Source organism: Gymnoscopelus microlampas (assembly GCF_963454915.1).
Source record: "Gymnoscopelus microlampas genome assembly, chromosome: 2".
Classification (NCBI taxonomy): Eukaryota; Metazoa; Chordata; class Actinopteri; order Myctophiformes; family Myctophidae; genus Gymnoscopelus; species Gymnoscopelus microlampas.
The window spans coordinates 45,900,832-45,925,658 of NC_139939.1; the positions used below are offsets into that span (position 1 = coordinate 45,900,832).

At 40.6% G+C, this 24,827-nt stretch overlaps 1 protein-coding gene across 1 annotated transcript in view; it reads left to right on the forward strand.

Annotated features, from left to right (window-relative positions):
• Positions 1 to 13,256: 13,256 nt before the first annotated feature.
• The window catches only part of LOC311059310 (sphingosine kinase 1-like), a 34,028-nt gene continuing 22,457 nt past the window's right edge, over positions 13,257 to 24,827 (forward strand). The window contains exon 1 of the mRNA XM_084077114.1: positions 13,257 to 13,832. Within this exon, the coding sequence (XP_083933240.1) occupies positions 13,388 to 13,832 (445 nt within the window). The 5' untranslated portion in view covers positions 13,257 to 13,387. The remainder of the gene's footprint in view (positions 13,833 to 24,827) is intronic.

Below are 24,827 nucleotides of genomic sequence, written 5' to 3' on the forward strand. Positions count from 1 at the left end.
GGTCAAGGAAAGAAATTGAGCTTTTTAAATAATTTGGTTTAAAAGAACCTGTTTGCAAAGCAAGGTCTTGTGCGTTATAAGTGGGCATTTATCTATTCCGCTTGGCAACAACTCTAAATTATTAAAGTCTCTCTCTCTCTCTCTCTCTCTCTCTCTCTCTCTCTCTCTCTCTCTCTCTCTCTCTCTCTCTCTCTCTCTCTCTCTCTCTCTCTCTCTCTCTCTCTCTCTCTCTCTCTCTCTCTCTCTCTCTCTCTCTCTCTCTCTCTCTCTCTCTCTCTCTCTCTCTCTCTCTCTCTCTCTCTCTCTCTCTCTCTCTCTCTCTCTCTCTCTCTCTCTCTCTCTCATACAGCTGTGGGTTCAAGATATACAAGGTGTTCTCAATTCTATGGCCAGGCAACTGGTGAGTTCATCCAAGCCTTTATTTTTATTTTATTGTATTAAGACTAAATATGTCCCAGGAAATGACCTTGTTAGTGTTTGTGATAGTGTTGATTCTAGGATGTAAGCCTTTGAATTATAGCATGGCTATTTCCTGAGATCAAATATTGACTTTGTTGTGCCAACTGATAAAGACTGTTGGCAGTATTGCGACATACAGTATAGGGCAACGGTCCACAAACGTTGGCATTCCAAACCCAAGATGACTAGACAGTCTTTACTAAATACATAATTGCTTTTGAATTCTCCTTGTAGGTGTTGATCTCTCAAAATTGACTTAACATTTCATCTTTCTCAGAGTGCCTCCCTGGAGAAATATCCTCGCCATATAAACGGGAACAGCCAACACCGATATCCCTCTTCCTTTAAGACTGACGGCAAGCTTTCTTCCATCAAAACAATTTATCCATACAGGCAGCTCTAGATGTTCATCCTCCCACTGAAGGGACTCAACGTGGATCAGACTCTGCAAACAGAGACGTTGAGCTTGCATTATGGGGAAATTTCAAAGATTTCTTCACTGGAACGGAACCTATGAGATCTAATGTAATAAAAAACAAATATTCCTGCTACCTGCTGGGCATCCTTCTCCTCTTCCTCATGGCAAAGCCATTGGAGTGACTTTATTCTATCCCTCACTCCTCTCCTGCAAGACTAAAATGGCTGCCATTGCTACCACACATTGATTTACATATCAGTTCAGCTGGTAAATGTTTTACCCTCCAACATTCTATCATGAAGCATATAGAACCAGGGTTCATTGAATTTGGATTTTTTTTTTTTGCACACACTTTATGTATATTTGATATTGTGTTTTACTTCTTATTCTTCTATTCTTATTTAAACTGTTCTAATTAAAAATGTACTGCAATTTTGGATAGCTTGCATACTAAATCATTTCACCCACTCTTTTACACCTGTAAACTTGTAATGTGACAATAAAGTAAAGTAGAAGTTGTGTTTAATTACCTCCTGTAAATGGCATAAACCACTAATGTTTTATTTTGTCCCTTTGTGAACTGGTTCATTTCCTTTGCGCCAAATTATATCCTGTCTTTTTCCTGGCTAATTAGATGAACTAGTGAATGCTTGTTGTCATAATTGTTGTTCTGTTCTTGTTGTCCTGGGGACGCCAGGTTGTAATTGTTTACCGTCTGTGGGGAAAACAGGCCACGAAGCCATCCCTGAAAAGGGACCGAAAATCATTAGTGTGACAGGAATATGCCGCAGTCATTCCATATGCTCTATTAAGTCTATTATGAAGTCTATTATCATGAATGTCTCTTTTGTTGTCATCATCACTGTGTACCAACTCCTAGTCATGATGTGCTTCTGGCAGAAACCTGGGGAAATAATGTGTCTAAAATGTCCCAGGGAACATCGCCTCTGCCAACTGTGCACTCTAAATTTGCCTGTGTAATCGAGGGGTGTGCTGTGTGGAGGACATAAAGATCTGCCGATAGTGGCGGCGACACATCCATATCTCAATATACTCCTTCCTGTCCTGATGAGCTGGTGGGTCTCAAATTACAAGGTGAAAGGGTGGCTCCTGTGCGCCTAGCAAGGCAGGACAGCTTGCATAATGAGTATACTGTAGCTTTCCTGCATGTTCTGGCAGAGGGAGGTAATCTAATGATAGGGGAGAAGACTCCTAATGACCTCAGAGACAGAGAGAAGCCACGGCATAAAGATAGGGAGTAATGGTGTCTGCATAGCAGATTCCTCCTCCCTTCATCAACTCTCCAAAAAATATGACCACTTCTTCTATCATTGCAACATCACACTTGCTGTTAAGGGTTCAAATATCACTCCACATGATTTCCACATTCAATATGGATAATAATAATAATAATAATAATAATAATAATAACTAGAAAAAGTGCTCCTCGGAGCACAAGTCTCCGCCAGCAGACTTGTGTTGTGTCCTATCCGTCTGTATAAGTGTCCTATCCGTCCTGTCTATGTAAGTGTCCTATCCGTCCTGTCTGTGTAAGTGTCCTATCTGTCCTGTCTGTGTAAGTGTCCTATCCAATTGTTACAGTATCCGCCATTTCTCAGCCATTACGTGACTATTCCTGTCTTACCTCACTTTGGAAGATGCTAACTCCTTCAAAGTGACACATGTATTTATAGGCCGCTATACGTCACTAGCCAATCAGATTACACTATTTCACCGTATTGTCACGTGTCACGTGAGGCTTGACCAATGTTAGCTTGACATGTGGAAAGTGAAAACAATGTCTCCTGGCGGAGACAATAATAACTTAACAGCAGTTGGAGCATAAAAGATATGCTTATACTGAAAAGAAAATATTGTCTATATCTAAATCAATCATATACATATATGTTTTGACCCATTTGGAGAATTCCAGATTGTCTAATACCCAAACACAATCCCAGCGGCTCAATGGGTGTGTTGTTAACAAGAAGTTGTACAGATCTTCTGATGAGAATAACATTTCATTCCGATCATCTCTGACACAGGTAAATTAATAGAATAAATATTGAATGATTAACTCTTACGAGACTGACTAGTAGTCTGTGTGAAAGGTCAGAGCAAGGAGTGCATTCAGACAATCAGTATTTTGGCATCTAATGTTATCCATCATCAACAAACATATTTACCACAGCCTGCAAGTTTTGTATATTAGTGTATGATGTAAGATTTTCTCTGAAAAGTGGGTAGAAGGCTCAGGCATTAAAGTGGCATACCTGTACCATATCAAATGTATTCATTCATGGTACAAGTCAAGTGTCAATATGTCCTATTTTGAACATTTCAGACACGTAGGAGACATGAAATTGCTCAGCTTCCCTCTTTCTAGGTCATGGCACTCATCTGTCTCACCAACTAATGTCTTTATAAGAAATATGAAATAAAACAAATCCAAATATCATGAAAAGGAAATAGGCAAGGATAAATTAAGCAAAAAAGGAGATAAAACAAATTAGCACTAAGAAAAGGCCTTAAGATAATACGTTATCAGAAGCAATTTAAAACACGTTAATGACTGGCTGACAGCTTTGAGAACCTCAACATTTTGATGCCCCATCGCCCCCTATAATGATGTGAGCTTTACAGTAGAAACAACGAAAGAGTGTCCATCATGAGGTTTTCATACTGTGCTCACTCAGGCTCATATGAAATGTAACAAAAGATAATAACTATTTATATAGCACTTATCAAAACAAGGTTGCAAAGTGCTTTACATAAACTGATGAAATAAAATAAAATCAACAACAGAAAAAAAGAATAAAAACACAGGGGCACTGATGGCCAAGTGGTTAAGGCGCGTAGCACATAGGCTTAGATGCCCAAGTCCTGGGGTCATGGGTGTAATATGGTTGCATTTCTTTGATTTAGTTATCAATCTAGCTAGCAGCAAAATCTTGCACCAGTTGGAGACGGGATGAAGACATGAAGACATGAAGACCTACTGTTGCATGTGTGTGCATTCAAGCATAAATACATACGCCCACGCACACGCACACACGCACGCACAAGTGGAAATCATCTGGTTTGAAGGCTGTATTGGTGAGATAGCGTTCAGTGGCTCAGAGAGGGTGTCAGAGTGGTGAAGCGTCCTTTCAAACAGCATGACATCTTCTGCTCTCATTACTGCCACGGTGCCACTTCATCTACCAGCAGGAGACAAGAAGGAGCCGCACCTAGATGGAGGAATAGACATCACAGAGGACCATAGAAAAAAAGAGCATGTCAAAATGTGTCTGATGAAAAGGTTAGGTAGGCTATTCGTTATGTAAGAAGCATAGCACGCTGCTTACCCATGCCTGTTTGAATTGGGATGATTATGTAAGAAAAAGAAAGTGTCACAACCGACACATGAAGGTTCAACATCTGAAACAATCTTTAACCGTGCAAGATAGGCACCTCCCTATATTGACTGTTGCCTGGTATGGATAAAGCATATAAGCAACAATTCCCAGTCTTGTGCACCAATCCCCACATCCCAGTAAATTCACCCTTGAGACATTTCATACATTTCTAATGCCCACTGGCCGTGATATTTAATGTGTGTGTAGTACTGTGTACAATCCGAGCTGTGTTCAAAAGGGTGAAATGGGCTCCCCTTAATCGAAACAGGCAAGTTGATTTATTCATTTCACAAGGCTGCTTTGCTCCTTTTGTGACAGATATCAGTGCACATAGAATCACTCGAATACAGCTGCTACAAAATGTTCCAACAATCACACCCACAAACACTGGAGTGATTCCCCATAACATACGTAGCTGTAGGGTAAGGCCTTAGCCCATCTGCATGCCTTGTGGAAATGGCCTCTATAGATATAATTGACAAATTAATTGAGGTAAAAATGAACAAGAATATTGTCTAATAACGATGGTGGTTACAGTGTGTGCACTTTAACAATGAGGCCATGCAAATCACAAGGACAGGACTTTTGGTTCCCTCACTTAAGGATTATTGGTAGAGGTCATAAGATAAAGGGTGGCACAGTCAGTCTTATACCATATAAGCAATAGATGCATTCAACGTGAAACATGAATATGCATGCTATAGGGTCACATCTGGCAGCACACCACCATCACGACAACCACTGATAGTCGCTACAGCATAATAGCAGTTAGTTGCCCTTTTCAGGAGATGAAGCCAGATGGTTGTGAATGTCACTTGTCACAATGTATGTGACTTGTAATTGGTGCTAATTGGTGCACAAGTGTTGAAATTATGCGATGAAAATGGTTGCATTCAGCATCTTGGGAGCCAATATGGACTCTCCAAGCTACAAGTACTGAAGTTCATGTGGGAGTGACAGGAGAGTCTCTTGGCCTCAAAAGAACCTAATGCACAGACAGTTCTCCTACACACAGCTGGAGAACTGCTGCCATTTACAAAGCCTCTCCCTGCAGTCTATGCTCCTGCTCCTCAGCTGTGCCATCCCATTTTCAATCAATAACTTTTAGGAAATGATCATTCTTCCACCAGTTTAACATGAAAAACATATTTTGTTGTCATGCCTTTGTCATGCCTTTGTGCGATGATTTGTATGCAGTGATAAGGTTAAATAAAAGGCTATATTTTCAAAGCCATTTCTAGGTAAAGCTTGAAAGCCTCAGACATGAAGAGAACATTTTTCACAACCCAAACCATAATTACCCATCTTTCGGATCGGAGCACATGAAAACCATTGCCTTTTCGAAGCAGTAGGCCTACATTTTGCTGCACAAGACTTGCATGTGAATAAGATCATCTCATTTACCCTCAGGGCCCAGGTGTTTACTGGGACCGATAATTTCCATCTGCATAAATGCAAACCTCCCCCTCCACCTCCTCTTTTCTTCTCTGTGCATCATGTGCCACTGCCTGGAGCATTAGCTCACATTCAGGGAAACAAGAACACTGAAGTGACTTTGATTTGAGCAAGGAGAAGTCAGACATGACCAGTTTCAGGTTTGCTCAAACGATCTTAAATGATTGATTACTGTGGCAATAATGAACATAGAGCAATTACTTTAATTACTCTTCAGCCTCACATCAAAATTGAATTGATGATAAAACATATCAGGTGAGGTCAACTTAATCTATAGAACAATGAAGAGTAACTTCATAAATTGCAGTCTTTTGCATCTAAGGGATAATTTAACTTGACTGGCTGTAGCATGGTGATACAAACTGCTTTTTTCCTAGGATCTTATACTGCCATCTGTTGGCAGAATGTGTTCTTAGCTTTATAGAATAGTTCAATTGTTTGCAGGAATACACTTATGGCAATAGTCATAGTACAGTCATAGTAATAGCAATACAACATGGTCATGAAGATCAGCAACAGGTGCAGTGCATCAGTACATGGCTGCATTACCCGCATCCTCCTATAATTTGAGTAACATCTGTCTGTAGTGGTGAGACCAAAATGTGTTCTGCCCGGTTCTCCTCAGTGGCTGGTGCAATTGATCTGAATTTGCACACAGCCATTGACCATTACCATGTGCACGGAACAGCGAAGCCTGTTTTTCGATTTCACCAAATCTCAGCTGTTTATTAGCGTTTTTGTGTAAAAGATGATGGTTACGGGGCTGCCCAGCTGTGGCCCCGCGAGCTATGGGACGAACTGCCTCCCGGGTTGCCAGATCATGTGCGCATATCCCCCCACGGATGCGTCGACCGGGTATGGACTAGTATATGTAATTTTGGGATGTCATGCATATGTCATATGGTGATGGACAGGCTGACGGATGAGGTTAGACAGGAATCCCCATGGACCATGATGTTTGCAGATGACATTGTGTAGATTGTAGATCTTCTATTTTTTCTTACTTTCATTTAATTCATTTAGATTAAATTAATTAGATTTAGATTAAATTATTAGCGGCGCGAGCGGATCCTGCTCTATACCTGACTTTGTCCGTGTTCACCGCCAACGTTCTGATTGGTCAGACACGTCAACGTTCTGATTGGTCAGACACGTCAACGTTCTGATTGGTCAGACACGTCAACGTTCTGATTGGTCAGACACGTCAACGGTCAGACACGTCAACAAAGTGATTGGTCAAGCTTCACGTGACACGTGGCTATAAACACATTATAAACACATATCGATGACAATCAAAGGCGCCGCTACCTTCACACAGGGTGTGATAAATCAAAAAAAGAAAACAAAAAACAAGATAAGAACATAAACGTGTCTGGAAAAACACTGGGGTTTCAAATTTGTTAATAGCTTCAACTTGACTTTTCGCTCTGTATTTGATCTGCTTTTCCCCCTCTAGACCGAATCTCTTCACCAACAGATAATCTGCTATTTTCTGCAAATGTTTTCCCCAGAATGCTAGGGTTCATCCGGTTAATGTAAAACAAGCTCCTATAACAAAAATGGGGTCCACCCTGTGGTGGACCCCCTGTTGAAGACCCCTGCTCCAGACACACACACACACACACACACACACACACACACACACACACACACACACACACACACACACACACACACACACACACACACACACACACACACACACACACTTTTATAAAGTAACACCCACTCTTACCTGACATTAATTGGCTTTCATACCACAGTCTGCAGAGATGGCGGACTAGTTTCCTGGTCCACCTGTGGCTCATTGAGAGAGAAATCCTGTCTAAGGTGCGCATCTTTTTTTTAAGCATAGATTCTGAAGATTCATTATTCACTCTAACTCCTAATACAAGGGCAAGTAACTCTACGCAACTAATTTGGACAGCCCAGCCCTTATTTCTTACTTTAAATTAGATTTCTTAAGAAAATGATTGAATATGTAATTGTGCCTAAAAAAGACAGAGGAAGTGGGAACAAGTATACTTAAACTCCATACAGATTTGTTTGGCGTACAAGTGATGTTCAGAATATGACTCCCCCATATATTAACACATTAACACAGCTATCAAAGCAGCTCTTGCCCATGGCAAAGTCTTGCACTCCCCCCTGCTGGCAGAGACTAACATTGCGCATGGCCGCCCTAATAGATAAGGCATAATATGAATATGAATATTTATTTATTATGATTATTTTCTATAATAATATACACACACATATATATATATATATATATATATATATATATATATATATATATATATATATATATATATATATATATATATATATATATATATATATATATATATATATATATATATATATATATATATATTGATATCTATCAATTATGTATTTTAAAAAGTTTTAAATTAATGAATTAATTGAAAGTAAGAAAAAATAGAAGATCTTCAGGATCACAATGCGTCGCTATGTGACCTGCAGTGGGGAACTGTTATTTTGAAGGAGACGCAGGGAAAAAGATTGACAGAGCATTAACCAATCAGGAGCAAGCCCGCCAACAGTTGAAATAACCAATACAGTCTGTTAATTCCTTTTGCAGTAAAAAAAAACTTTTAAAAAAGGAGAAAAGAAGAAAGGGGTTTGTTTACTCATTTTGCTAGAGAAAAGGAGAAAAGCATTTTCTCGTTTTTTTGTTTTGCAGGAGAAAAGGAGTCCCTATAACAAGAAGGCTCAAGCCCCTCAACCATATATCTCAGTGACAACTATTAGCACTACAGTCAGGGGTCACCACCATTCCAGCTTGTGGTGGACATTAGGCACTTGTGAAAATGTGTGTTTTTTTCCTGGTTTTGTTACTCTTTTGTTTTTTTTGTTACTTTATTACGGTTAATTTGGTAAATTTGGTACAAATGTTGGAGGTTTTTTCTTTTTTTCTGCGTCCCTGAAAAATATCTAGTACATGCTAATCTATTAAAAGAGTGTTTATTAACTCTACTTGAGCATAAATGGTCTCAAATGTGTCCAAGTGCCTAACGAAAAGCATTTATAGCAATGGATTTTTCATCTGCTCTGTCCTCTTGATCCTTCCATTAATATATTGTGTCCACTGCTGAATAATTGCTTTGTCTAATATATATACATGCAGACCAATTATTTGTTTAAGTAGGCTACATTTTATGCATGCTAAGCTTTTCCCAGCTGGCCTCCTCCTGACACTCTTATGTTCCACGATAGAGAGGTCTCTTCAATAAACCTGTACCTCTAAGTGCATTTGCATAGTTTAACAGCATTGCATCACACTCTGTCCCTAGACACATTATGACTGCAACTATTGATTTTTTTCTTTTTTGATTAATGGATTTATCAAGAAGCCCGTTTTTTTATATACGTAATTCATGGATATAATATATTATATCCATGAATTGATTAACAACTCAAGCCGTACTTTATACTTCATCGTACAACAATGGCTGATTTGTTTATTTTTGGAACACAGGTCTTATATGACACAATCTAAGATTTCCCTATGGGATTTCCAATAGAAAAAATACTTCCGTGACCCAGGGGTAGCAGGAGTGACGTCAGGACTTAGGTACTCTATTGGAAGTGACTCAAATCACAAAAAGCAGTTTTGTGGCTCATACAATTCCATTGCCACTCTCTTTCCAACTGAACCCCCAAATTCTAAGGCTTCCTTATTCCAAAAGTATTGTGACTCAGAGTAGCAGTGATGAGATGTCTGTTGCTTGATTATTTTAACGGCACTGGATTGATGGGGACGAGAAGGAGAGTGACTTTGATTTACATCAGTGTTCACTCACTCCACAATTTACTAAAACTATTGATTTTAAAGACCTCTCCATTTAAGAAACAGGGCCCTGAGTCAGCAGAGCTGTGCACGGGGAGGAACTATGGAGTGTAACCATGGCAACCATTACTAATGAGGAGCAAAATCATTAATTTCTTCATTCAAGTTTACTCTGCTATAGCTTTGTCACATTGTCACCTATTATTGTCTCCGCAAGGCTGGACGGCTGAAGGCCGGAGATTGTTTTCGCTTGTGTCCGTGCATGCGCGCGTGCCTGTGTCTGTGAGCAGTTAATCTCCGACACCGTTGGCCTGATCGCGTGAAACGTTGCACGTACACTCCCAGTAGGCGTGCAAGAACCTCGGCCCGAATCACGTTTTAGCCTATAACTCTCGAACTGTAGGTCATACAATCGGAATTTCCCCTAGATTCCTTGGATCATGATGCAACTCCACATACAGGCCCTAGCCATTTGTGCCAGACTAGATTTTCGTGTGTTCAAAACATACATTTTGATACAACTCCTACGACCTTTGTTCAAAACTCACACAAATCGGTACACATCATCTCTGAAGTCATGTGATCAAGCTGTATCAGATCTGTCATATACCATACCATGTGTCTTAACTGCACCTTTTGTCTTTGATTTTGCAGTTAAAAGTCTACTGTATTGATTAAAGGATACATTCTGTGATTTTAGAACTAAAGTATATGCATGTATGTTTCTCCTACATGTCTGTAATTTCTGCAGTTGGTAGAAATAGTGATCTCCAATTTCTAGCCTGCTAAGAAACTGTCCAAACAGGGTGTGTCAACATATCTCCAAAAAAGCCAGCCTGTAAAAGCATTATGGTAACCAACTGCCATCTTTACAGCCAAGAAAGCACCAGCATGGCACCATTTTCACTCAGTGGATACAGTTCTCCCAAACTCTACCAGGTTCCATGTTTACAATCTGACCTGGCCTGATGATAAACTAGATCACGTTGTCAGGTCACCAGTGCAGTCTGGGCTGCAGCAATTATAAATTATTCTGTGATGTCCTGATTAGTAAGTGCATAAGTACATAAGTCAAGTACAACTTGACTTATGTACTTTTTTATGTTCTTCTTTTTCTCCATTTAGGATACTACTGTAAGTCGTTCTTAGGCAACGTGATATGATGATGTCACCATTACTGTGTGACTTCGAGGAAAGTAAGAAGAGACACAATTTGTTCCACATTCTCAAGGGACTTCCTTTTAGCAGCAGAAAGCAGGCCGCACTCAACCAGTCAATTCCATTACTAATAGATTACCTCTGGACCCAGCCAGTACAAAGGTTTGGTTTATGATCTATATGTATTGAGCAATGGGGAGAGTTCACTATTACCTCATGTAATGTCTCTTCTAAAACATTTACATTACATTACAAAGGAGATAGAACACACCATATACTTACACACCATATACTTACATTAGTGTTGCTTTTCAGTAGAGATGCCCAACGTATAAATTATTAGCCTGTATCGATAGCCAAAAGTTCAAAGAAATATTAGCGTCTGTATTTTCACTGCTGCTCGCCGTCCTTCCAGCCGAGAGCAGTGAAAGAGCAGTGAATCGCTCCACATCTGAGATGAACTTCTAGTGGACCGTTAGTGGGGGTTCAGCGGCCACGCCAGACTACGCCATTCTCAGTGTCACTTTCTCATTGCCCTTGGATGTCCATAGACAAGGTTTATCTGCTATTGGTATTGACATGTAGACTGGGAGTTGAACATTCTGTGTGGGTAAGGGTGGTAGGGCCTGTTCAGTAGTCATGGGCACTGGGCCCATCCCTAGCACGCAGTTCTACTTGGGAGGCAAGGTGGTTGTTGGGAGTGGCCACCTATTTGTAAAAGTTCTCAATCTGATCCTTGTACATCTTCATGACCACCGATCTCTTCAGCTTCATGGTAGGACGAAGCTCTCCCCCGATGATGGAGAAGTCATGGTCCAGGACGATCCACTTCTGGATGCGCTGCGCGTTGGAGGTGGCATTCTCGTTGACCTGGTTGATTCCCTCCTGGATGGCAGCATGAACAGCGCAGTCCCTGCCACCAGCAATCTCAGAGACACGCAAGGATTCGCTGCCCAACTTCTTGCACAGCTCTACGGCCTCGGGTGTCAAGTCATCCTCTGGGGTGCCCGTCTCACCGTTCACCTGGCACTTGATGGTGAGATGGAGGGATGAGATATGAGGGGTGGGGGGGGGTGAGGGATGAAGGGGGGTGAGGGATGAGGGGAGAGGGGATGAATGGGGATGACGAGGAGGGGGTGGGGAAACTGTGATTCAGAAGATGAGAGGGTTCCAAGACGGGGCAGAGAACCCTGCATCTTTGTCCTTGGTTTCGTAGTGAATGAGACAAATTGAGCTGCGATGGACTCATTTAAAAAAAAAACCCGTAAAAGTCTGGAACCTAAAAAGTAGGCTAAATGGTAGAGGAGAGAACTGAAAAGAAGAATGGGGTGGAGGAGGGATATATGGAAATATAATGCAGAAGGTAGACATAGGAGGTCTACACCTCAGTGATTGATTGGTGAGATATCATGAAGTGACTCAAATCAGGTGAGCATGGGAGGAGTTATCATCCACGACCATGACAGGTAAATTAGGGGAGGAGTTGGTATCAGGTGAGTGAGATTGAGAAGGAGGTTGGGCATGCCAAGTTGTTGCTATCAAGTGATATAGAATCAGGTGAGATGTCTTTCCTCCTGAAAATACATTGTTCCAACTCCATAATAATAATAACTCACATGCAAGGGCATGTCTGATTAGTGCAGCTGTTTCACTGAGCACTGCCATGCGATTTGTGCAGCTTTGTTCCCAAACCAGTTATTATACTAGACTAGAATGACAAGTAAGCATCATCTCATTTCAGACACAACCTCATGGCCCTCTACTCTCACAGTGGGGGTAGAATATAAAGAATTTTAAACAACCATAGAAAATTATGTGCCCTCATTTCTATTCAAATCAAGTCTGGAATTCTGCTCATTAGTCAAATCAATCACACAACAATTCTCAAAGCATTAACTGATAATTTAGATTTACCATTTAGATATAAATAAATAGCCAATTTTCACAATATTTATCTGTGGAACCAAGTCAAACAAAATGGGGGGTCCCCAGTTCAAATATGATTATTTTGGGGGTCACAGCCTGAAAAGGTTGAGAACCACTGCTCTATCTCAGTGGTTCAACTTCTCAACCTTTTCAGGCCGTGACCCCCAAAATAATCATATTTGAACTGGGGACCCCCCACCCTGATAAGCACTTGGAATGTAGAAGTTGTAGATCTGCTATTTTCAAAATGTTTGCCTCTTTCTTTATGATACATTATATATTATTTGGCCAATTACAGTTTGTTGATTCCTTTTGATACACTTTTTTAGGTATTAAATAGGTCTTGAATGTCCTTAAATTGTCACTTCACTCACACTGTCAACTGCGGACCCCCAACAAATCATGTGCACAGAGAGTGGGTATCTATCTGCGGGCGACAGGGAATTTTCATTAAGAGGCACTGAGGCAGCCGCTCAACAGTAGCAGCATTGGTCATTCTCTCATTCCGTCGCTAGGTGGCGACGTGCGACCAGTTTCTCCAACTGGATAAACTGGCTCACCAACGGGCTCAACCACCGTATATCGCAGTGACAACTATCAGCCCTACAGTCAGTCGCAGTCTGGCATCCTGCGGAGAGTTTGCTCAGTCGCATCCCATTCCCCCCCGAGTGTAGTGAGTGTATGAGTGTGTGCGTGGTATCCCGTACCCCCTCCGCCGGTCTGCGGACCCCCGTCTCCTGACTCTCCTTTCCTTTCAGGATGGATCCAGAGAAAGCAGAACTGGACTCGTCCTGCCGCAACGGCTCCACCAGCAGCCAGGTCGTGTTATACGGGGAATTCACGGGCACCCCCCGAAAAGTCAGATATGCCTTAAGCTTGACCGAGAGGGACCTCACGGTTCAGAAGGTCCCATCCCAGAACAAGGTGGTCTTCAGCCTAAAGGACTGCATAGGGTGTCGGGCTCATGGCGGGGATGACACCGCAGACACAGGAGCGTACTTCTCAGCCTACTTTTACCCACTGAAGAGGCGATGGATGATGAGCTCCGGGGGGTCGCGGCAGAGAGTGGAGCTGTGCTACCGGGTTTCAGGGGTCCCAGGGGTCTCAGGGGTCCAGGAGGACCCGTGCGCTAATCTTGCGGAGGCAGAAAAGTGGGCTCTTGTGATCCGAGAGCGCGCGGCCCGCCAGCAACACCTGAGAAAAGGTGAGAAAATATACATTTATTATGGCAAACTTCCTTAATGGTTGTAAATTGTAGGCCAACATTCAGTTGATGCGCTGGTGCAACACTGCTCCATGTTATGCACATTTGTATTATCTTCAATCTTTGATCAGTGTGGCTGTCAGATTTTTAGTCTGGAAAAAATGTGTTTGCATTCTACAGTCTCCCAGTCCCAGCCTCTGGACTAGCTACTGATGATGAGACTGATAAATCTGTAGTCAGTAGCCTACTAATGACAAGGAAAAACTAATGGTTTCAGCAGTAGCCTATACATGCAGTGGCCTGGGCTAATCAATAGGCTCATTTAAAAATAAGTGTATTTTGAGTTGATTTTGGCAAAAGTTATAGTGTCTCCTGTAGTCACTTGTCACAGTCCAATAATAAGTCAGAAAGGGCTATTCTGTGTGTCTATTAAATTAGTCACTTATTATAGCTTGTGGAACCGGTTTCTTGTCTAGTATACCTACAGTATATGTACCACCGCTGGCAGTTTAAAAGTAGGATAACCAGAAATATATAGGTGAGGTGGACCACCGCACCTATATTTCTGGTTATCCTACTTTTAAACTGCAACAGGACAAACACTTGGCAAGGAGTCACCTTACCTGAATGCACACAAGTATTTTCATGTAAATGACAAATGGGAAGAACAACAACAACTTAAAGCAGTTATAATTTCTGCTACTAATTGATGTAGCAGAGTAGTCTACTTAATTATTCATACTTTTTGTGTGTGCTGCATGCACAAGCTCACAGCATCACAAGAAGTTTAAACCAGGCTTAATTACCATAGTGAGAACAATGTTCTGGGGGGGGGGGGTGTCACCTCATTATCCCCTTCAACAAGTTGCACTGGCTGCAAAGATGAAAAATGTAGTTTTAGCTTTAGACACACTTTCTTTCCTCCTTGTGCCCAAAGCCTACTCATATATCTGGCACACTGTGGCCCAGATAGTTTCCCAATTTGCACACATACATTTTTACAGAGGCAACATATTCTGTTATTCAATACATGGCAGTCATTGTCTCAGTAGAGGAGAAACAGACAGTTAAAAACTAAATATGGTATGGTTATCTTTTTAGAATGTTCATGTTAATCTGATCCAAGTTGACCTAAAACACAGTTTTGTCCCCATGGTAAAGACAATGATTGTGTTCAGCAGAAAACCAATATACTAGAATAACACTGTCTCCACTTTAGTTTTCTCACCCCAAAACCCTTATCTTTGTTCGCAATACAACACGGCTCATGACCATTTTGCAGTGTGATTGTATTGCTCATTACTGGGAGTCATACTTTAGTCTAACCCATGGGGAAGCCAAATGGCTCTGTTGAAAATGGACCAGATTCTTCTCCTAAATCATTGATGTTTTAATGAAAGTGTGCAGCCGGCAGACCAGGTGAATTGACAGATCTACCAGTTAAATCCAGAATTTTATTAGCATGTTGGGGGGTTTTGGGGAATATATATCTCAAGTTGCAGAAGTTTGACAATATTATGGAGCCATTATGATTGTGGTCTCCTCAGCAATCCATGTCGGTGGCTCCCAAACGTTTCAGCTCAAGACCCAAAAGATACATTTGGTTTCACCCCGGGACCAAAACTCACAAAATGCGTGAGTTAACCACTTGAGTCCTATTCCAAAAATAGTTAAAATAGCCGATCTACAAGCTTGCTATGTGTCGCCATGTGTTAAGCAGGTAGATCTGCTATTCTCAGATTTAGATTCTTCCCCCTGAAATTCTTTTGAAAATTGTTTGGAATTTGTTTTGTTCTGAAAAATCTTAATGTTTACATTTTAAAAAATATTGTAGGGAACATAGGTATATTTACTCACGACCCATAGAAATGGTTTGCAACCCAAAAATGGGTCCTGACGCATTGTTTGGGAACAACTGATCTATACTGATACTGGCAGAGGCTCTATGAGCCAAAGACTCTACTAAATCATGTTGAGGAATGAGGATCACTGTGAATCTTAGCTATTAGTCTAAGTGATGTAAGCAAAGTATTCCCGACCGTTCCATCAATATAGATGGACTTCCAATATAGACAGGGTATTATTCAATATATTTGAACATTCTTCATTCTTCTGTCCTGGTCTATATTTATAGTACAGATGTAACAAAGATCTAGTAGGCCTACATGCTACAGTATATACATCTATTAAAAGAGTGTTTATTAACTCTACTTGAGAGTAAATGGTCTAAAATGTGTCCAAGTGCTTAACGAAAAGCATTTATTTGCTATTTATAGCAATGGATTTTTCATCAGCTCTATCCTCTTGATCCTTCCATTAATGTATTGTTTTCACTGCTGAATAATTGCTTTGTCTAATCAATGTACATACGCAGACCAATTATTTGTTTAAGTAGGCTACATTTTATGCATGCTAAGCTTTTCCCAGTAGGCCTCCTCCTGACACTCTTGTTATGTTCCACAATAGAGAGGTCTCTTCAATAAACATGTACTTCTGAGTGCATTTGTACAGTTTAACAGCATAGCATCACACTCTGTCCCTAGACACATTAGGCCTGCAACTATTGATTATTTTCTTTTTTGATTAATCAAATAACCAAGAAGCCCGTTTTTTATTTAATACACGTAATTCATGGAAATAATATATTATATCCATGAATTGATGAACAACTTGAGGCTTACTTTACACTTCATCACACAGCAATGGCTGATGTGTTTATTTTTGGAACACAGGTCTTATATGACGCAATCTAAGATTTCTTAATAGGATTTTCAATCGTAAAAATACTTCCGTGACCCAGGGGTAGCAGGAGTGACGTCAGGACTTAGGTATTGGGATTGGAAGTGACTCAAATCACAAAAAGCAGTTTTGTGGCTCATACAATTCCATTGCCACTCTCTTTCCAACGGAACCCCCAAATTCTAAGGTTTCCAAAATGATTGTGACTCAGAGTAGCAGTGATGAGATGTCTGTTGTTGACCATTTTAACGTCACTGGATTGATGATTATTTTAACGTCACTGGATTGATGGGGACGAGAAGGATATAAGAGTGCTCACTGATTTACATCAGTGCTCACTGATTTACTCATTGATTTTAAACACCTCTCCATTTAAGAAACTGAGGGCCCTGAGTCAGCAGGTGCACAGGGAGGAACTATGGAGTGTAACCATGGCAACCATTACTAATGGGGAGTCTTTTGAGGAGCAGAATCATTAATTTCTTCATTCAAGTTTACTCTGCTATAGCTTTGTACATAGTCACCTATTGTTGTCTCCACAAGGCTGGACGGCTGAAGGCCGGAGACTGTTTTCACTTGTGTCCGTCCGTGTGGCCGTCTGTGTGTGTGTCTGTGAGCAGTTAATCTCCGGGACCGTTGGCCTGATCGGCGTGAAACTTTGCACGCACACTCCCATTAGGCGTGCAAGAACCTTGGCCCGAATCAGCCTCATGGTGGCACTATAACAGCCCACTTCACGTTTTAGCCGATAACTATTGAACTGTAGGTCATACAATCGGTATTTTCCCCCCGTAGATTCCTGGGATCATGATGCAACTCCACATACAGGCCCTAGCCATTTAGACTAGATTTTCGCGTTTTTTTTTTCAAAACGCACATTTTGATACAACTCCTACAACTTTTGTTCAAAACTCACACAAATTGGTACACATTATCTCCGAAGTCATGAGGACAAGATGTATCAGATCTGTCATATACCATACCACGTGTCTTAACTGCACCTGTTTAGTCTTTGATTATAATTTATGCAGTTAAGTCTCCTGCATTAAAGGATACATTCTGTGATATTAGACGCAGTAAATGTGTGTATGTTTTACATTACTGTAATTTGTGTAGTTGGTAGAAATAATGAGCTCCAATTTCTATCCTGCTAAGAAACAGGGTATGTCAAAATATCTCCAAAAAAGCCGGCCTGTAAAAGCATTTATGGTAACCAACTGCCATCTTTACAGCCAAGAAAGCACCAGCATGGCACCATTCTCACTCAGTGGATACAGTTTTCTCCCAAACTCTAACAGGTTCCATGTTTACAATCTGACCTGACCTGATGCTAAACTAGATCACGTCGTCACGTCACCAGTGCAGTCGGGGCTGCAGCAATGAAAAATAGTTCTGCAATTTCCTGATTAGTAGGTGTGTGTGATGAAAACATGAATTTACAACATATTTTGACTCATGTTCTTCTTTTACTCCATTTACTATAAGTCGTTCTCAGGCAACGTGATATGATGATGTCACCATTACTGTGTGATTTCAAGGAAAGTAAGAAGAGACACAATTTGTTCCGCGTTCTCAAGGGACTTCCTTTTAGCAGCAGAAAGCAGGCCGCACTCAACCAGTCAATGCCATTACTAATAGATTACTTCTGGACCCAGCCAGTACAATGGTTTGGTTTATGATCTATTATGTATTGAGCAATGGGGAGAGTTCACTATTACCTCATGTAATGTTTCTCTTTTACATTTTTTATAAAGGAGCTAGAACACACCACTATACTTAAATTTGAGTTGCTTTTCAGATGCACCAACATATAAATTATTAGCCAGTATCGATAGCATATCAAATACCAAGACTTTGCTGTTAATGCTTGTTTTGTGATTACTGAAGAACATAAAATATTCATCCTCAACTTGAATATTTAATTTCATAATATTTTCTTAATCATTAATTATTTTCTTAATCCCCCCGTCCCCCCACCACAAATTAAACTGTATGCCTACCAGTATTTAGAGATGTAACAGAATTGAAAAATTTGCAGCCACAACTAATATTTGATCAGTGGTTTATTGTAACTGAAAAGTCACTTCAATCTGCAGACGTACTGCACCATCATAACATATTTTCCACAAGGATTCATCTCTCGGCACAAGACAATAGACATCTGTCTGCAAAGCAGGAAGCAAATCTTTCATCTGGCCTGCGTACAGTTTGGATAAGGAAACAGAGTGAGCGTTGGGCCGAAAATATTGAGTAGTAGTTAACTGCAGTATATTGCTTGCCTTGCATTATTCTTTTTACTTGTGTAGTTGGCGCAGTTCACCATTCCAGCCTTGTCTTTCCTGGGTGTAACACTGTCACAGGCTGACTTTTCCTGAGGGTGTGACCATATCAAGTGACCAATCCAGTCTTAAATAAAGCATGAATGATGAAACTTCCTGTCAATTCCTGAGTCTCTTGTGGTTTAAAAGGCAGGGTACCGTAAGCCAAGAGACATTGCAGCAGTGATCTCCTCTGTTCCCAAAAAAATATATAGATTATCAGAGAAATCTGCTGTAAACTTATAGCAATGAAGTCCCATTTATAATAGATGTTTCTAGAACACTGAAAGCCTCTCAATATTTTGGGCATGTGTGTGAGTGAGACACCTTGTTCCCTGAGGATTCCTCACTTTTGGACATTCACCAAAATATAATAGAGCTTGACAAGACCTCAGAACCAAGTCTCATCCATCTGTCTGCCCCCTCTTGTGTGTCTGTCACTCTCTCATACTGGGACTGGTTCTCGCTCTCTCGTATATATATCTCCTTTGCCCTGGGGATTTCAGCAGCTATGTCAGAGCTGTCAACGTCATGCCATTCTTTTAAGCATGTTAAGATACATTGTTTTTAATATCCAACTGGAGGGATGCCCCTGAAATATCACAGCATCCAGTCCAACTTTAGCGTTTACCAAAACATAAGTATGAGTTTGGCCTGAAATACAACATCAGGACAAGCACAAAGAAGTAAACGATGTTCACTCAGGCTGCTATTTCAGAAATTGCCTCAAGTCACTCACTGGCCACAGTTACATGGACACTCATGTATTCATTCAGAATGAATTCATTCCGAATGAACTCATTCTGAATAGAGGAATCTGATCCACTCACCTGTTTACATGGGACCTGAATAAAAGTATTCCTCGTTTACACGACCAAAGCATTCATTCAGAATATAACTTTTGACATGCGCAAAGTGGTTCCCGCCTACGCCCGGGCATGGACCAGGGGCCACTACCCGGAGCAGAGCTTCCCCTGGTGGGCATGGGAGGAGGCAATAGCCCCCTTGTGCCTCCGCGGCGGCGGAGGTCTATCGGTCGTAGGCAGGCCGGTAAGCAACGCACCGACTCCTGGCCAGGCAGCGTTGTATGCGGTGCAAGCCTGTGTTCCTTTGTCATCGCCGTTTTAATGCAAAAGTAGCAGATCTACAAGTTCAGACCAGTTCCTTTTTTTGTATTGGTACCAGACACGGTAAAACGTAGGCTAGCCTATAGTATTTGTCACATTTCTCATGTAGGTACCGTACGATGATGTCATCGCGCATTCGCACATGGTCATTATAATAATAAATGGAGAGAGAGAGAGAGAGAGAGAGAGAGAGAGAGAGCGCAACACTACAGTCTATGATCAATGCGTTTCTGCGTTTACGTGTGGATAGGGATTTTAAAATCTTTGTCATGTGGCCAGGGATTCTTTTTAAAAACTGAGGACTAAAATACCTGTTTAGAAAAAGATCCCAGCAATCCTCAGAGCGTCCGTTCTCCTGGACAAGTCTGGGCTTAACCATTACAGGCTTATTAAATGACGCTATTAGAATCATTAATTTTATCCCGCAGGAGCGAGCGCTTCTCAGCACCAACCGTGGCTGAATTAGAGATTTGATAGGTCATTTTTGGACAATTCTGACAGCCCTACTAAGCACAGACATGCGCAAAGGAATGCATGTATTCCAAACGGACAGGAGCGTTTGGAATAAAGTGTTTACATGGTCAATTCCGATTGATTTAACCCGATTCAAACGGTCTATACCACCCCTCCTATTCCGAATGAAAATGCATTCGGGTCAGACTGGAATGGAATATTCTATTCCAATTGGGGTGTTTACATGAGCAAATCTATTCGGAATGAATTCATCCATTCATCCATTCCGAATAGAAGTGTATTCATTCCGAATACAACTGTCCATGTAACTGTGGCCACTGATACGCAGACAACAACCGCTAATCGTCTATTCAGTCTACAAAGTTGCTAGTTTCTCTCAGAGAAAGTCAGGATTTCTCCAGTTACAGAACATGTGGTTGTGGCTTTTTTATGATTGGAAGCCCATTTCCTCCACACGCAGGCAGGCTATGCTTTTTTAAATGGCTTTGCTGCAGTGTGTACGCCTTCATCTGAATTGTATTTGTTTCACAAAGAAATTAATACTTTTTTTTAAAATTTCTCACAGGCCTAAATTATGAAATTTTAACCCTAACCCTGTTAGATGAGGAAGTAAAATATATACTGTATTAAATACAGGAAAAACAAATTACACTTTAAATTCCACTTTCACTGAAAGACAAAGTTATTGGCAGCAAATGTTCCGCTAGTCGAGAAATCTTAAGCTTTTGAGTTTGACTTTCCAACCTCTCCTCCCTAATTTGAACCGACGGTCTAAAATATCCATATGGGACACATACCATTCCAGAAAAAGAGTTGTTATGAACCCCCACAACGAATAGATGCTGCTGAATCCGCACACTGTCAAACAAAAAAAAGGCTTAGACAAAGCGGCAATCCAAAAAAACGCATACATTGTGCCTAACTTTAACTGCTTAAGCCCCATAGGCTATACTTAGTTGTATGACGAATAGCAAAAAAGCAGGTCTACACACTCACAATGTGTTGTGATGCAACCCATCGTGAGCTTGTAGAGTTTTTGTATTTTTTTGCTGTTTGTTTTTTTTTATCCAGAAAAGTTTGCCTTATAATGACATGCCAAAAATAGGAATGTCAGAAGTGGGTGCAAGTGAAATATACTTATATATTAACGATGTGAACATCATGTTGCTCTTTAAAACGGCATCCTCCCACATACACTCCATAAAGACCTCTTTCTCTCCTCATTCCTTGTTAGCCCCTACATTCATCCCTTCTTTCTACATAGCAAAATTAAGTCAACTCTTGAGAGTGGGAAATTGACCTAAGTTAGCACTGAGGATTTGTGTACTTTTTAAAATCGGACAGTCTATATCTCTTTCTTTCTTTCTCTGTCTCATTCTTTCTCCCCTTATGTCTCAATATAGATCTACAGAAAGTTCACCACCACCACCTCCTTCCACACCCTTTGTGGTCTGGCTCAGCCAAGATCTGCTAACATGATTCAAATGATTCCATGTCGCTGTACAGACGGCACTGTGAACAACAATCCTCACCTCACAACTCTGAAACACTAATTATTATACAGTACATAGTTTAATGAGATTTACATGAATTTTACAAGTGAGTGGGGGTATTTCTTTGTATAACTTCTCCCAGGAGTACAGAACAAAAATAGATTATTGCCATGGCTTTGCACTACCAAAAGACAATTTTCACAGCAGCCATTTTGACAGTTAAACACAGCTGAAGGTAATAACATTAATTGTGGGCGTCTTTCATTAAGGCCTTATTGTGTTTATTCTTTATTGTTTATTGAATGGATCCCCATTAGCTGACGCAGAAGCGACAGCTAGTCTTCCTGGGGTCCATATAAGATGCATACAAATATAAAACATGAAAAATACATAATTACATTGCATTACATTATACAAAAATTAAATCAACATAAGATTAAGATTCCGGTCATGTGGTCTGCTGCAACAAGTGTGTCTTTAAAGCTATCTTGAATGATGATTTATTTTGTATAAGATGAATGTGAGATGGTAAGAAGTTCCAGAATGATATAGCTCTATAAATAACTGTGTTTGAGGAGATTAGTTATTGGGGCAGGAAGTGTTAAATGCCAGCACTGACAGCTCCTGTACAGTTAACCTAATGCTGGCACACAGAAACGCCCAACTGAAACAGCTGTCATGACTTGTTATCTTCACTTGGTATGCAGTTAATGACTGTAAACTCAGCAAGCCGATTCAAATCTCATATATCCCAAAGGGCACTTTTTCAGAAGCCGCGTTACAGACTTCACAACAAATGGATTTTTGATGCCCTGCAATTAGTTTTTGTTTATTTGTTCAATAGGTATTCATGCAACTTACTGTACAGCTAAGGGATAGTGAACATTGTGAGGTGGCCATTATTGAGAAATATACCCAGACAGTGTAATGCAATCCTGCAGAGCTTCATTTCTCAATATTGACGGCCTCACTATTCATTATCCTGCTTGTATTCTACCATTGTGAATGAGCTGATTGGTCATTGGACAGTGGTCAAGAAATAACAGACTGCAGAATACTGTGATTGACCAATCAAAATTGAGCATTCAACCAAGTCATTTAATATATTAGAATATAAAATGTATACAGATATGCAGTACTGCATATAAGGTACTATGTTAGTACTGTCTAGGTTTGAACTATAGTTCATGACACTGTTTGGGAGTGTGTGCGTGTGTGCGTGTGCACACGCAAATTAATGTCCTAAATCAAAATGCTAACTAACTACTGTAAGCATTATCTGTAGATTACAGATTTTGGAGTATCTTCTCAATACATTGTATTCTTGTATTTTTTAGGATACACTTCCTTTCAGAAACAGGATCCGAACTCATACATTTTTGAACATTGCAGTATAGCCTAAGTAAAGCATGTCAGTAAAACGGCAACTTCCCATTGAGGTGTCCGATAACATCAGTTCACAGCTTCACCTTCCATGTGGTCGAAACAATGGTAAATAATCCATGATAAGAATTGTGAACATGACTAATGGCTGGTCAACATCCATGGAACCATAGGGAGTATTCGATAAACATTAACTAGAGGAGTTGAAATGTATGGCATTGGTTGAAAAGATGAATGTGTGGATCATGAGAAGTATGCTTACTAACATGCATTCATTTGCATTTTGAACTGTACAGCCTTGAAATTAAAGTTGACTTTGAGTCAACTGCAAATATATACATGTATACTGTATTGTAATCCTATTATATAAAGAAGGGGCAGATGAGGACTTTTGTTCAAGGACATCTTATGACACATGTCAGGCCCTCCACCCCTCCTTACTCTCCCTAAGGACCCATATCTAGTAGACAGATATTTGGATAGGCCTATGACTCAGTCAATCAGACTATGCAAGCTGAATGGCACACTGAACCTAACCATGTATGACAGAAACGTACCTCTTGCTCAACCCCATCAAGCTAGCAGTCTTCAGTCTTACTCACCAACAGTAATTAAGCTGTGTCATGCTTCCCTGCAGTCGTGGAATGTCTGGAGGGCATGACCGACTGATACAGGAACTATTTATGATATTATTATGGCGAGTGTAAATAATAAATTGGCATAATAATCTATAAGTTCACAAAACCTCTGTGTGTGTGTGTATTACATGGCATAACTCGGGTGCCGTCCCGATTGACCTCAAACTTGGGGGGTGTGCCGGCGATGACCTGGGGGTGTCATGTGCACAACTTGTTGATATTACAAACAGTCGTTATTAGTACTGTGGTAACGGGTACTCTAACAACAGCAAATACTAAGAAAACAGGTACTACGTGAATTGCATTACGGGGTGGGGCATGCATTCCTGACTTAATATCGTTCCTGACTTGTGTGGCCCCCGAGTAGGCCGGTGCTTTAGTAATAAACTTTATTTATATGGCATGTTTAAAAGAGTTTCACAGGATTTAAACAGAAGAAAACGATGAAAACAAAGCGACAAAATTAAGTAGCATAAAAATAAGTAAGTCAGGCAGCAAAACAAACATTGCAGTAAGACAACAACAAAAGCACGGAAAGGCTAGTACTGAAGTAAGTGTAACTGTTATGTTGTTCCAAAGTGTAGGGGTCCTGATGGCAAAGGCAAGGTCACCTATGAAAGAAAGATAACATATACTGTAAGCTCATATATCATTCCTGTGGCCATGACAGCTCAATAGACAATAGATTACAAGCAACCCATGTCCAATTAAAGAAACGGCTGAATGACAACGGACAAATACATCAGAATGTTTGAGATGCCCTATTTTGTGGTGCTGAAATTGAACACCACCATTCTCCCTTTAATCTGTGAAATTGTAGCTC